The sequence below is a fragment of the Salminus brasiliensis genome, chromosome 1 (genome assembly GCF_030463535.1).
Source record: "Salminus brasiliensis chromosome 1, fSalBra1.hap2, whole genome shotgun sequence".
In the NCBI taxonomy this organism is placed as follows: domain Eukaryota; kingdom Metazoa; phylum Chordata; class Actinopteri; order Characiformes; family Bryconidae; genus Salminus; species Salminus brasiliensis.
In genome coordinates this window covers 514,080-528,330 of record NC_132878.1, presented here as the reverse complement: position 1 = coordinate 528,330, position 14,251 = coordinate 514,080, and the positions used below count along the sequence as shown (strand labels likewise).

The following is a 14,251-nucleotide window of genomic DNA, read 5'->3' as shown; positions in this document are numbered from 1 at the left end:
AACCTACAGCTGTAGAGTTTGAAGGGTTAGAGAAAGTTAAGCTGACTGGAAAAGTCAGAGAAGATAAAGTAGAGTCTGTCTGATCATGACGACCTCTTCAACCAACGTTATAAGAATTATTATTCGTTATCATAATTATCATGACAAACAAAACACTCAACTATACACTGATGAACATTTACACATCCCAGAAGAAGTACCTCTGTTTATTGCTGTGCAGTTCTACACAGTGACCTCTAGGGGCAGTAAAGGGGCAGTGCAGATTAAACTGAAAGTGAAAGCATTTCTACTGGAGTTGTTTGTGAGAAACTGCTGAGGTGAGTAGCAGCCGTCTGTCTGTGTTACAGTCATATAAAATTGAAAGGGTTAACTGATCAGTATTACCTTAGTGTGTGTGTGTGTGTGAGTGTGTGTGTGTAGTAATATCTCAATATCTATGTTTCTATCATTGGTTCTGAAAATCAGTAATGATCTGAGAATGTTCTGGAGGTTTTGGTTTCATTTTCAATCTTTCGGCAAAACACTTAGTCAGAGTGTGAGTGTGTGTGTGTGTGTGTGTGTGCGAGTGTGTGTGTGTGAGTGTGTGTGTGTGAGTGTGTATGTGCGAGTGTGTGTGTGAGTGTGTGTGTGTGTGTGTGTGTGTGTTTAGAGACAGCACTGTGCTCTAAACATTAATAACAGTCCTGATTTCTTTGTTCCTTACTGGCCTTTTGTACAGTGAATAAAAAGCTCTGGTTTCTTACAAACAGAAGGTTACATTGACAGAATTACCGTGTTCATGGTAAGTAGAAGGACGAATCAGATGCTTGTGGATGTGAAACACTAAGAATAGTTTAATTTAAAAGAGTTGATGAGTTGCAGCAGGTAAACCAGAGCACAATAAAACAAAGCACCAAAACTAAAGATTGGAATTACTTCACAACAAAGCCATCTGTAAACAAACAGCTGAAAGTGCTCAGTACTCTGGCTCACTATAAGATTGGTGGATTGAGGGCACGTGACGGGGCTCCATGTGGGGAAGGATTCTGGGAAATGTAGCTGTGAGTTGATGAAGGTGGCGTGATGAAGGTTTACTTAATGCGTAAAAAACAAAAAATAAAAGTTCTACTCTGGTTTAAACCAAAGGCTGTGACTGTAATCTGTGTCCATGTGTTTTTGTGTGGAGCTGTGAAGTTCAGCACCTTCTGTTCTGACCGTTCTGAAGGTTGTTTGTTAAATACCTGCATTTCTCCATCAGGGTGAATAAACCTGAACTCACCTTACTTGGTATTTCAGAGAAAGATCACACAGCTGCTCTGAATCAGGAACAACCAAAGATGATGGAAAACCTCTGGACACGGTTTAAATCCAAACCAAAAGGTGAGCATCAGCTGTACTTATCAGATAAGATCAGATCATAGGGCATGATTTGATTAGTGTGTGAAGTACAAAGGAAGCTTGATTTATAGAACAGTGCTTATTCATTCCAGTATTCAGGTTAGAGGAAATTAGCACTCTGAGCACTCTGTGGAATAGTGTGTGAGTGCTAGAGTGAACAAACTAGAATAAACAGCTCTGTGTATATTTTAAATTGTTTCTTTATAAAAGCGTACGGTTTCTTCTGTGACTTTTCTTCCTAAAGTATTGGTAAAGTATTCCTTCATCGAGGTAGGAAATACTCTGCACTCTCATGAGAACTTCATAACAAGACTGTCTGAAAAATTACCCAACCTGAGGAGGATGTCAGTGGAGGAGTCTGACGTCATTCTGGTTTTCTGCTCTGTTGTTTCCCGAGCTGGAACCGACATTGAAGCAGCGCTGCGTAAACTTAGCAGTTCATCAGGTAACCAGTGCTGCAATCAGTCTGTAACTCAAATGATTCTCCTTTACAGAATATTTAAAATGACTGTCTGTTAAACTACTAGTGATTTAAATTTCTATCTAATCTAATTACACGCTACCTTGCAAACTCTTCACAGGGGTCACCAAGTAGACACCTCCCTTCATCAGTGTTTCACTGAATTAAGCCCATGATAGCACAATACACACTTCTTCAGCAACCCTACACACTACACACTTACACATCAATACAGCCTCAATGCCGTAAAGTATTGTGTGTTATAATGAAGTTTATTAATCCATTTATAAATCTCTCATTTTTGCTACAGAAACCAAGCCTGCTGTTCTAGTGGTTCTCCATCACACGTTTGACCCGGAGGCCATGGTACCAGACAGCAGCAGGAGTGTAGACAGAGGGAATACACTCACTGTGGACTGTCTGTTCCACGAGGATAGAGGACTACTGCAATGCTCCAAGAATCAGAGAGCAGTGGAGAAAGTTACAGAGTGGATCAAACCTCTGGTATTCAGCTTTGTTTTTTTTAACAAAGTTAACAGATAAGTGGGGTCATGGCTATTTATAATGGCATATTATAAAATATGAACATATGACGGGGCAGTGGTGGCTCAGCAGTTAGAGCGTCGAGCTATTGATAACAGGGTTGTTCCCGGGCTCGACAAGCTGCCACTGTTGGGCCCTTTAGCAAGGCCCTTTACCCTCTCTACTCCCCGGGCGCTGGAGTTGGCTGCCCACCGCTCTGGGTGTGTGTTTGTTCTCACTGCCCCTAGTTCACTAGTGTGTGTGTGTGTTCACTACCACAGATAGGTTAAATGCGTAGGACACATTTCGCTGTACAGTGTACACTGACAAATATGTGCACATTTACCTTTTTACCACTTTATATCCTCACATAGTGATTGCCACCAACACAGCTCGGCTAAAGTTACTCGCCCTCCTTAGGTCCACACCGAATAATAACAAATCAAATCAGGAATAAAAAAAGCAATAAAACTAAACTGAGTTCATAAAAAATTGAATTATGGCATCAACCCAAACAATATAAAAATACAATCTTGATAGCTAGTAGTTCTCGAAAGCTAAAGTCACAGTTTTGTTTAGGCACATGGATAGAGTATATCGGAGAATCCACCTCCACCACAAACTGCAAAGAGGTGTCTGGATGTTTGAGTAAGGGCACTGAGATGATTTTATGAGGGTGGTGGAGGCATTGTCAGGCAGGGCAGTTCATTTGTTTAAGATTGTCTTTCAGCATAAAGGTGAGGTGTGGAACCACAGCACTAAAGTTGCAGATGAACCTTCTGTTAAAATGTGTGAACACCAGAAAGTACTGCACCTCTTACAGAATTTGGGAGTGGGAGTACGAGTGATTAGTGTTCTGTGAGTATGTGAGTATGATATATTTACATTTTCGGCATTTAGCAGACGCTCTTATCCAGAGCGACTTACAAAATGCTTTGCTATTTACCCAAGAAAAACCTCAGCTAGTTCGAATAGACCAATAATTCAAAAGATACCTCTAAGCTTAGACTCTACTAAACACAATACAATAAGGCGACCATAGAACTATTCGTCCAAGTACTCTCTGAAGAGGTGGGTCTTCAGTCTGCGTTTGAAGACAGCGAGCGACTCGGCCGTTCGGACACACAGGGGCAGCTCGTTCCACCACTTTGGTGCCAGGACAGAAAAAAGCCTGGACGCTTGTCTTCTACGGATTTTAAGGGATGGCGGGTCGAGCAGAGCCGTACTTGAAGCTCGAAGGGCTCTTGGTGCGGATCGGCTTTTGACCATTGCCATCAGATACGGGGGGGCTGGTCCGTTCTTGGCTTTGTAGGCCAGCGTCAGGGTTTTAAATCTGATGCGGGCAGCTACTGGAAGCCAGTGGAGAGAACGCAGCAGTGGAGTGACATGGTTAAATTTTGGGACATTGAAGACGACCCGTGCCGCTGCATTCTGGATGAGTTGCAGGGGCCTGATGGTGTGCAGAGGGAGACCAGCCAGAAGAGAGTTGCAGTAGTCAAGTCTGGAAGTGACGAGAGACTGAACAAGGAAGGGTCGAATTCTCCGGATGTTGTACAGAAGAAATCTGCAGGACCGAGTTACGTTTGCAACATGACTTGAGAACGAAAACTTATCATCCATCACTACACCAAGGCTTCGGGCTTCAGTAGAAGGAGTGACCAGTGAGTTCTCAAAGGTGATGGCAAGATCGTTTCTTGGTCCAGCAGTTCCCGGGATGTACAGCAGCTCCGTCTTGCTGGGGTTGAGTTTGAGGTGGTGAGCCGCCATCCAAGAAGAGACGTCGGCGAGGCATGCTGAGATACAGGCAGAAACCTGTGTGTCAGACGGTGGGAAAGAGAGCATGAGTTGAGTGTCGTCAGCGTAACAGTGGTAAGAGAATCCATGAGAGGAGATCACTTTACCAAGAGAGTGAGTGTAGAGTGAGAAAAGAAGAGGACCAAGAACTGAGCCTTGTGGAACGCCAGTGGAGAGACTACAAGGAGCGGACGTGTCGCCCTGCCACGTTACCTGGTATGAGCATCCCTGCAGGTGCGGATTTGCCATGCAGAGCCAGTAATTCCAAGACTGGCAAGGATAGACAGGAGGATCTTGTGGTCCACTGTGTCAAAAGCTGCGGAGAGGTCAAGAAGGATCAGAACCGAGGACAGTCTGGCAGCTTTAGCTGCATGGAGCTTCTCTGTAACTGCAATGAGAGCAGTTTCAGTAGAGTGTGCAGCTTTGAAGCCAGACTGGTGGGGGTCTTGAAGATTGTTCAGAGTGAGAAAGAGAGACAGTTGGTTGTAGACGGAACGTTCGAGAATCTTTGAGAGAAAAGAGAGAAGAGAGATAGGTCTGTAGTTGCCTATGTCCAAGCTGTCTAGAGTTGGTTTCTTTAGGATGGGCACAACTCTGGCAGACTTGAAGGCTGATGGTACCTGACCTGACAACAAAGAGCTGTTTATGATAGAGGAGATGAAGGGAAGGAGGTTTGGAGCGATTGTTTGGAACAGAGGGGATGGAACAGGATCTAGTGGACAGGTGGTAGGATTATTGGAGGTGAGAAGATGTAGGAGGTCATCTGTGGAAAGAGGAGAGAAGCAGGTCAGAGAAGAGGGAGGAGGAGGGCAGTGCCTAGAGAGCTGGGTAGAGGCGGGGGGGAAAGATCGGCGGATCTTGTCAACCTTTTCTTCAAAGAAGGAGACAAAATCATCTGCAGACAGGGTAGTGGGAGGTGGGGGAGTAGGAGGGTTGAGGAGAGAGGAGAAGATGGTGAATAGTTTGCGTGGGTCAGATGCAGATGATTCCAGTTTCCCCCTGTAGTAAGATGCTTTAGCGGCAGCAACTTCCGTTCTGAACCTGGAGAGAAGAGACTGATAGGAGTGGAGGTCGGAGTCGTGTTGTGACTTCCGCCACTTCCTTTCAGCCAGTCTTAGCTCTCTACGGTTGTTGCGGAGAACATCTGACAGCCATGGGGAAGGTGGAGAAGAATTTGCTGACCTAGGGGAGAGAGGGCAGAGAAGGTCGACAGAGGTGGAGATGGATGAGAGGAGTGTGTCTGTAGCAGTTTCTAGTGGGAGAGAGGAGAAAGATTCAAGATGGGGAAGAGTGGTCAGGGCAGTTGAGGCAAGAGCTGAGGGGGAAACAGAGCGAATATTGCGGTGAAGAGTGGAAGAACTTGCAGAAGTGGTAGTTGAAGGAGCAGAGAGGGGGAGTGAGAAGGAGAGAAAGTGGTGATCAGAGAAGTCCAAAGGAGTCACAGCCACGTCCAGAGCAGGGACAGGTCTGCTGAAGATCAGGTCCAGAGTGTTCCCTGCTCTGTGTGTTGGTGCAGACTGGTTGAACGCGAGATCAAAAGAGGATAGGATTGGGAGAAGGCATGAAGACTGGAGTTTCTCTGATAGAAGGTTGAAGTCGCCGAGTAGAATAAGTGGGGCGTCAACAGGGAGTCCACTCAAGAGAACATCCAGTTCATCAACAAAACTGCCCAAAGGACCAGGAGGAGGATAGAGAACAGTGATGTGAGTCTAGTGGGAGAAGAGACAGTAACAGCATGGTATTCAAAAGAGGAAATGTCAAGATTAGAAAAAGAGAGCGGGGTGAAGCGCCACAGAGGAGAGAGAAGTAAACCGGTGTCGCCGCCCCTGCCAGTCCTTCGTGGAGAGTGGGAAAAGGCAAAGGCAGACGACAAGGCAGCTGGAGTTGGAGAGTTGTCCGGGGTGATCCACGTCTCAGTCAGTGCCAGGAAGTTTAGAGACCGAGCAGAAGCAGAAGCTGAAATTAAATCTGCCTTCTGCACTGCAGACTGGCAATTCCATAGTCCCCCAGTAATACCATCACATTGGTATTAGAACAAGGTGGGTAAATGAGGTTACTGGAATTGCGGCGTCTGCATCGGTATCTGGACCTCCGGCTGCTGTCAGAGGTGAGGACAGGAATTGCAAAGCACATCTTCAAGTACAACAGAATAGAGTTGAGTAAAAAAAGTTTTGCAGCAGATATGCTAGCTAGGAGTCATGACGTCTAACAAACTCCACACCTAATTTATCAAGATTGGAGGCACTTGGCTCTTCCTCTGCAATTCACACTTCTAGCTGGCCTGAAACTACACCTGAATCAGCACCTCAATCAACTAGTTAGCACCAAGCTTCTATGGTAACCTTAAGACAAGAGTGTTAGTAGAATCTAGTTAGAAGTATATTTAAAAACCAGCCTACCTTACAAGCTAAAGATGACCCCAAGTAAAAAAGCAAGCACACTGATTTCTGAGTGGCCCCACACCTAATTTATCAAGATTGGAGGCACTTGGCTCCTCCTCTGCAATTCACACTTCTAGCTGGCCTGAAACTACACCTGAATCAGCGTACTTCTGGGAGTACGAGTAATAAGAATTCTTGGAGTACGAGTGAATAGAATTCTGGGAGTACGAGTGATTAGTATTCTGGGAGTACGAGTGATTAGAATTCTGGGAGTACGAGTGATTAGTATTCTGGGAGTACGAGTGAATAGAATTCTGGGAGTACGAGTGATTAGTATTCTGGGAATACGAGTGATTAGTATTCTGGGAGTACGAGTGATTAGAATTCTGGGAGTACGAGTGATTAGTATTCTGGGAGTACGAGTGAATAGAATTGTGGGAGTACGAGTGAATAGAATTGTGGGAGTACGAGTGAATAGAATTGTGGGAGTATGAGTGATTAGAATTCTGGGAGTATGAGTGATTAGAATTGTGGGAGTATGAGTGATTAGAATTCCGGGAGTATAAGTGATTAGAATTCTGGGAGTATGAGTGATTAGTATTCTGGGAGTATGAGTGATTAGAATTCTGGGAGTATGAGTGATTAGTATTCTGGGAGTATGAGTGATTAGAATTCTGGGAGTATGAGTGATTAGTATTCTGGGAGTATGAGTGAATAGAATTCTGGGAGTATGAGTGATTAGTATTCTGGGAGTATAAGTGATTAGAATTCTGGGAGTATGAGTGATTAGTATTCTGGGAGTATGAGTGATTAGTAGGAAAATAGTTGCTGGTAAATGGTTCCCACAGTCTCCCACAGTCCTGTGACCTAAATATCATAGAATATTTGTGACCAGGACTTAAACAAGCTGGACAGCAAGACTACCTGAAAGTATCTCAGTCTCTTTCTGAAAAGACTAGTGGAAAAAATCCAACTCCAACAAACTGAAAAACCTTTAGTGGTTACAAGCTGCAAATTACAGCATTACTGACTCTGTAAGATGTCCAGACTTTTGCACAAGCCCCCCTGATGATTTGGCTTTGCTTGTTGTTGAAAGACAGAGTGACTGTGTGTTAGGAGTTACTGTAAATATTATGTTTGATTATCTACAGACGTTGTTTATTACTATTAAAAAACAATGAAATGTGTAATTTGGCCAAGGGTGCCTAAACTTTCACATTCAACTTTACATACAGTACAGTACGTATTTACAGGACATACAATAGTCTCTACAGTATACTGGTGTATAAAACTGTTCTGCTGGTTTCTCTTTAGATGAAACCTGATGTACCAGGACCCACAGCTGATGAGGTGAGTCTGCAGTTTAGAGCATTAACTACTGTAAACCAATGACATCTGCCAACCAATAGAAATGCTCCAATATGACTTAATTTTACATTGACTCTCATTAAAAATGAATGAGGTGTTTTTCTTCTTCTGTAAATCTGATGTTCTATATCTTATATACAGACATCTAGAGATCAGCATTTCATTCTTACAATTCCTTCCTTACTATTTTCACCAGACACAGAAAGCAGAATTGGAGAAGCTGAAGCGAGGTGAGTGAAGTATCAACATCAGTGTAATATCAGCTATAGCTCCTGTAACACTCAGTAACTACAGCTAATTCTAGTCTAATGCCTTTCACACTATCAGATCCCTAAATCCCACACAGTCACAGACATCTGATAAAGAATGACTAGGAGAAACAACGACCTCGATACAATTAAACACACACATACGAGTTACCAAGCGTACTGATGTGTTCACCTCTCTATTTCAGAATGCTTTTTACTTCCTTATTAACATAATATATGTCAATGCAGTGTCTATATTTTGATAGTGTTTATGTTTTGCATATAGCAGCAAAGTATCTAAACAACAGTAAAGTATAATCAGCGATTCCTAATTTTACTGTAACGATGATAGTGAGACTGTCCCGAATATGTATTTGTGAAAACTATACTTGGTTGTGAGCAGATATGCTGGTAAACTGTGATTTTGTCCACATTTTACAGAGAATAAAGAGAAGGAAAATAAATTAAAGGGAAATCTGCTAAAGGTAGTGGAACAACTACTGGAGAATAATGGTAAGTAATTTACTAAGTAAATAGTAATTTTAAAGTGTAAGAACACATTATTGTTTGATACATGGCTGTATTCATATAAGGGAATAAATAGTATAACCTTATTATACATTAAAGGACAATTTCAGATCTTTCTACATATGGCTAAAGTAATAAGACAAAACAACGTTAACGCTATCATAATAGTAATTATACATGCTATGTTTGACACTGACTCTGAGCTGTAAAATGCTGATGTATTAGCTGTCGTATCTCTAACAGCATCAGGTAGTGTATTACAGTATGCATTCTTTATTCAGGGTGGGGGTTTCACTTCATACATACCAAGGCATAAATTATTCACTCAAACTGCCTATAGACCTCTGAGATAGGATTTCAGAACCACAGAGACACTTTAGTCAGGGAGGTATCGGGGAGTATTTCATTCAGTACTTAATGCACTGTTTACTCTTTATCTCTAATTCTAATTTCTCAGATTTTTGGTCCTTGAAAGAGATTTTACATTTAATTTTGTCTTAAATGTTGCAGATAAGACAGGGATGGAAGAAGCATTGAAAAATAAAAGTAAGTAATTTAGAAGTCATTTTCAAAGTGTTAATTAAATTAAATGACTCTGTGAATACAAGATGAGATAAGAAAGCTAAAAGCTTCATGTTGCTCAAACGTATCTTAATAAATCTGTCTGAAATTTCATGCAAAGAGGTTTACACAGCACAAAGACCTTCCATGATTTTTTTTCTGTTTCCCTCTAAGGATGGGTTTTTAAACTGAATTTGGTGTCAGAAAATACTGGATCTCAGCAGAGTGCAGAAGGAAAAACCATCCAGTATGGTATGGAAATGGAAGTGATGCAAACTGATGCAAACACTCATCGTCCACCCAATATTCAACACTGTGATGTTAAACAAAATAGAAATATCAGTAATGAAAGAGGTGGACAAACAAAACAAAAACATACAAGTACAGAACAGCACACACACAAAAAGATGGAAGGAGATTTCATTTATGCCTCTGTGCCGGAACTGGAACTTGAAATTCAGATCCCAAAAGCAAAAATACAGAAAATTATAGACAGACATAAAAAAGACAGTGAGGAAAAGAAACAGGTGGAGGAACAGGAAAATGAAGAGACCGGTTCAGAAACTAAGACACAGGTGGAAGGACAGGAAAATAAAGAGACCAGTTCAGAAACTAAGACAAAGGAAAATGAAGAGACCGGTTCAGAAACTAAGACACAGGAAAATGAAAAGACTGGTTCAGAAACTAAGACACAGGTGGAAGGACAGGGGAATAAAGAGACTGGTTCAGAAACTAAGACACAGGAAAATGAAAAGACTGGTTCAGAAACTAAGACACAGGTGGAGGGACAGGAAAATGAAAAGACTGGTTCAGAAACTAAGACACAGGTGGAGGGACAGGAAAATGAAAAGACTGGTTCAGAAACTAACACACAGGTGGAGGGACAGGAAAATAAAGAGACCGGTTCAGAAACTAAGACAAAGGAAAATGAAGAGACCGGTTCAGAAACTAAGACACAGGAAAATGAAAAGACTGGTTCAGAAACTAAGACACAGGTGGAAGGACAGGGGAATAAAGAGACTGGTTCAGAAACTAAGACACAGGAAAATGAAAAGACTGGTTCAGAAACTAAGACACAGGTGGAGGGACAGGAAAATGAAAAGACTGGTTCAGAAACTAAGACACAGGTGGAGGGACAGGAAAATGAAAAGACTGGTTCAGAAACTAAGACACAGGTGGAGGGACAGAAAAATGAAAACACTGGTTCAGAAACTAACACACAGGTGGAGGGACAGGAAAATAAAGAGACCGGTTCAGAAACTAAGACAAAGGAAAATGAAGAGACCGGTTCAGAAACTAAGACACAGGTGGAGGGACAGGAAAATGAAAAGACTGGTTCAGAAACTAAGACACAGGTGGAGGGACAGGAAAATGAAAAGACTGGTTCAGAAACTAACACACAGGTGGAGGGACAGGAAAATAAAGAGACCGGTTCAGAAACTAAGACAAAGGAAAATGAAGAGACCGGTTCAGAAACTAAGACACAGGAAAATGAAGAGACCAGTTCAGAAACTAAGACACAGGAAAATGAAGAGACCAGTTCAGAAACTAAGACACAGGAAAATGAAGAGACTGGTTCAGAAACTAAGACACAGTTGGAGGGACAGGAAAATAAAAAGACTGGTTCAGAAACTAAGACACAGGTGGAGGGGCAGGAAAATGAAGAGACTGGTTCAGAAACTAAGACAAAGGAGAATGAAGAGACCAGTTCAGAAACTAAGACACAGGAAAATGAAGAGACCAGTTCAGAAACTAAGACACAGGAAAATGAAAAGACTGGTTCAGAAACTATGAAACAGGAAAATGAAAAGACAGGTTCAGAAACTAAGACAAAGGAAAATGAAAAGACTGGTTCAGAAACTAAAAAACAGGAAAATGAAAAGACCAGGTTAGAATCACAGATGGAGGGACAGGAAAATAAAGAGACTGGTTCAGAAACAGGAAAATGAAAAGTCCAGTTGAGAGACTGTAGGTGATGTATTATTATTTTGTTGAGAGACATTTATCCTACAATTGTTGTACGCAATCTCACACATTTAAACTGCTGTTGCTAAAGGATCTGTAAGTGTGTTCTGTTCAATATATAAATACAATTAAACATGTAAAGATAACAGCATATTGTCTCTTTTGACTTATTTTAATATGAGTCATTATTTAAGATTGTGTACCTTCTAGATGCATTTTCATACAGTTGTGTAAGAGATTTATTGTGGAACTCCTCCCAATATCAGCTAAATCATTCAGAGAGGTGTGCAAGATAGAAAGATAAATAGATAACTTTATATATAGATTTCTTTACATTGTGCAAAAGGATTGGGATTTGTACAGCACATGAACAGCCATTTTATTTGTACAGCACATGAACAGCCATTTATAGTGTAAATTATTTATCTAAATTTTTGTAACTGAGTGTCCTGCTATCCCTTTCTGCTGTTACACTGTGAATTTCCCCACTGCGGGACTAATAAAGGACTATCTTGCAATACAAAAATACCAGGGAATCTGCATGTACACTCTACATACAAGCTGCAAGGTTTTGTTGGAATATTTCTGCTACTCTGGGTAAATTTTGTCAGGTCCTCATTATTGTGCCGCCCACAGGCCCATATAAAGACTTCTGCCTTATTTCAAGTTCATTTGTGTTCGTTCCATAATTTGTGTTTGATTCTCGTTCATGTGTTGCACATGGTACTGGGAGCATTCAAGCAGCTCACTGACTGCGACTCACTGCTGTGAATTGATTCTCTACATTTCTCCACGTGTTCATGTTAGGCTAGAGGTCTGATCTGGTTCTAGAAATATCCTAGTCTGGTTCTAGAGGTAAACATGTTACATCTCTTCCTGCTCATGCTCCTTGGTGACTTCATCTCATGAGGCAGTCACAGTGTACTCAGGTTGGGCTTGTCTTGCATTCTAGTCTGGCAGCTGGCTCTCCAGCTACTCCCTTTGTTTACTCAGAGCTAGGCTTGTGATTTCTGTTGTCCCCTTCCCTTTAGCATATCCTTAGTTTTGCCCAGCTCAATCCCTGTCTCTCCCTGCTCCTTCCAGTCCCAGGTTTGTTGTGTTCGCCACTTTGTTTGTTACCTTATGTTTGTGTTCTAGTTTTGACCCATAGACTGCTGCACCCTGATTGTTCTTAATCTTGTTTTGTATAGCCTTTTGTGTTCTAATAAACACCTTGCTTAGTTCCATCTCTGCGAGTGTTCATCTTTTCTTGTCTGGCCATACACGCCATGACAGAATTCATGGCCAAAACCCTCCGAACAGCGGGGATGGAAGCCCTGAATCAGGCTGTTCACATGGGGAAGAATCATCCAGAGGTTGATAGCACGGTCGATCACGTTGCCTGTAACTGTCACGTTCCAAGACCAGTCTTGTGTTGTTCCAGCGTTCATCGACTGTGGCGCAGAGGGCGGCTTCTTGCGAGCAGACGTCATGGACCAGCTCAAAATCCCGGTCGATCCGCTCTAGAAACCTCTCAACATCACCACTCTGGACACCCTAAGGGTCCGAGGCCAGTCACGCACATCACTGCCAAGGTGAAGTTGGCCACCAGATTCCGCCGTTTTGCTAGTTCTCTCGGTCTCGGACCACGCTCTGATACTTTGCCATGGTTGAGCCAACACAACCCTCATATTTCCTGGCCCAAAAGGGAAATCGTGTCTTGGTCCCCTTATTGTCTAGAGCACTATTTGGACCTAGCCCCCCTCCGACTCATGTCCACCACAGTGGAAAACCCGAACCCGAGGTTCAGGTAATCCTGCCCTCAGAGTATGTAGACATGCAAGATGTTTTCAGTAAGACCCAGGCTACCAAGCTTCCACCCCATCACCTCTATGATTGCCCCATAGACCTAGTGGAAGGCTCCACATTTCCCAAGACGTTCCTAAATTCAGCCATGTCATTCCACTGCTGCTTTCTCTTCACTGGCTTCTTGTAGCGGCTTCCCTCATCAGATTCACCCCCCTGACTCTGGTCTACAAAGCTGACCAGCCTCTCCGTTCTTGATGGCAATGGTCAAAAGCCGATCCGCACCTAGTGCCCTTCGAGCTTCAAGTACGGCTTGGCTCGACTCGCCATCCCTCAAAATCCGCATCCTGTCCTGCACCAAAGTGGTGGAACGAGCTTCCCCTGGGTGTCCGAACGGCAGAGTCGCTCGCTGTCTTCAAACGCAAACTGAAGAACCACCTCTTCCGAGAATACTCGGACGAATAGCAGAGTACTATGGTCACCTTATTGACTTGTGCTTAGTAATATCTAAAGCTTAGAGGTGTCTTTGAATTATTAGTCTATTCTAACTAGATGAGGTTTTCTTGGGTAAATAGCAAAGCACTTTTGTCAGTTGCTCTGGATAAGAGCGTCTTCTAAATGCCGTAAATGTAAATGTAAATGTGAGCCCTAGCTCTGGGGTATATCACCCCTTTTAAGTCGCCAGTAGCCTCGCAGGAGGGGGGCTATGTCCATGTATGGACTATTGCATCCTAAACGTGATTACCAACCACTACCCGTACCCCATGCCCTTGGTCCTGTCCGCCCTCGAACTGTTGCGTGGCGCTCAGCTGTTCACCAAACACCCTGGTGCGCATCAGGAAGGGGGGCGAGTGGAAGACGGCTTTTCTGACCACTAGGGGGCACTACCAGTATAGGGTCATGCCGTATGGGTTGGCCAACACCCCCTCTGTCTTCCAGGCCTTCATCAATGACGTCCTCAAAGACTACCTCAGACGCTTCATGGTAGCCTTTTTTTAGACGACATTTTTCTCTACTCCCCTAACCTGCCCCCGCATGTTCACCAGGTCCGTCTAGTCCTGGCAAAGCTTAGGGCCCCAGCTTGAGAAATGCATATTCCTTGTGTCTGAGATCCCATTCTTGGGACTTTTATAGACTGTGCATTCGAGATTTTAGCAGTTTGGCAGCGGCAATCACATCCTTGTTAAATGGGGCTCCCCAGCACATCACATGGAGCCCGTCCAAGCGCTACAACACGCGTTCACGTCGGCCCTGTTGCTTGA

General features: G+C 43.1%; 1 protein-coding gene across 3 annotated transcripts; it reads left to right on the top strand.

Annotated features, from left to right (window-relative positions):
- The first annotated feature begins 706 nt into the window (after nt 1-706).
- LOC140571089 (uncharacterized) lies at nt 707-11,333 on the top strand. Of its 3 annotated transcripts, none has more exons than XM_072692658.1 (9): nt 707-781; nt 1,276-1,359; nt 1,622-1,822; nt 2,148-2,341; nt 7,849-7,884; nt 8,099-8,132; nt 8,592-8,663; nt 9,189-9,224; nt 9,414-11,333. In XM_072692658.1, exons 2-9 carry the CDS (start codon nt 1,317-1,319, stop codon nt 11,186-11,188), a joined length of 2,391 nt encoding a protein of 796 aa, XP_072548759.1. In that variant the 5' UTR covers nt 707-781; nt 1,276-1,316; the 3' UTR covers nt 11,189-11,333. The 3 variants fall into 3 exon arrangements, with proteins under 3 accessions (XP_072548759.1, XP_072548762.1, XP_072548761.1); XM_072692661.1 differs by lacking the exon at nt 707-781 and having other exon boundaries at nt 788-1,359; nt 9,414-10,882; nt 11,003-11,333; XM_072692660.1 differs by lacking the exon at nt 707-781 and having other exon boundaries at nt 788-1,359; nt 1,652-1,822.
- Nucleotides 11,334-14,251: the final 2,918 nt, after the last annotated feature.

Bases quoted from the DNA above. Each gene is read 5' to 3' on its own strand.
- LOC140571089 (XM_072692658.1), top strand. From the start codon at position 1,317: ATGATGGAAAACCTCTGGACACGGTTTAAATCCAAACCAAAAG. The intron at 1,823-2,147 runs GTAACCAGTGCT...TTTTTGCTACAG, and splicing joins TAAACTTAGCAGTTCATCAG to AAACCAAGCCTGCTGTTCTA. The intron at 8,664-9,188 runs GTAAGTAATTTA...TAAATGTTGCAG, and splicing joins ACAACTACTGGAGAATAATG to ATAAGACAGGGATGGAAGAA.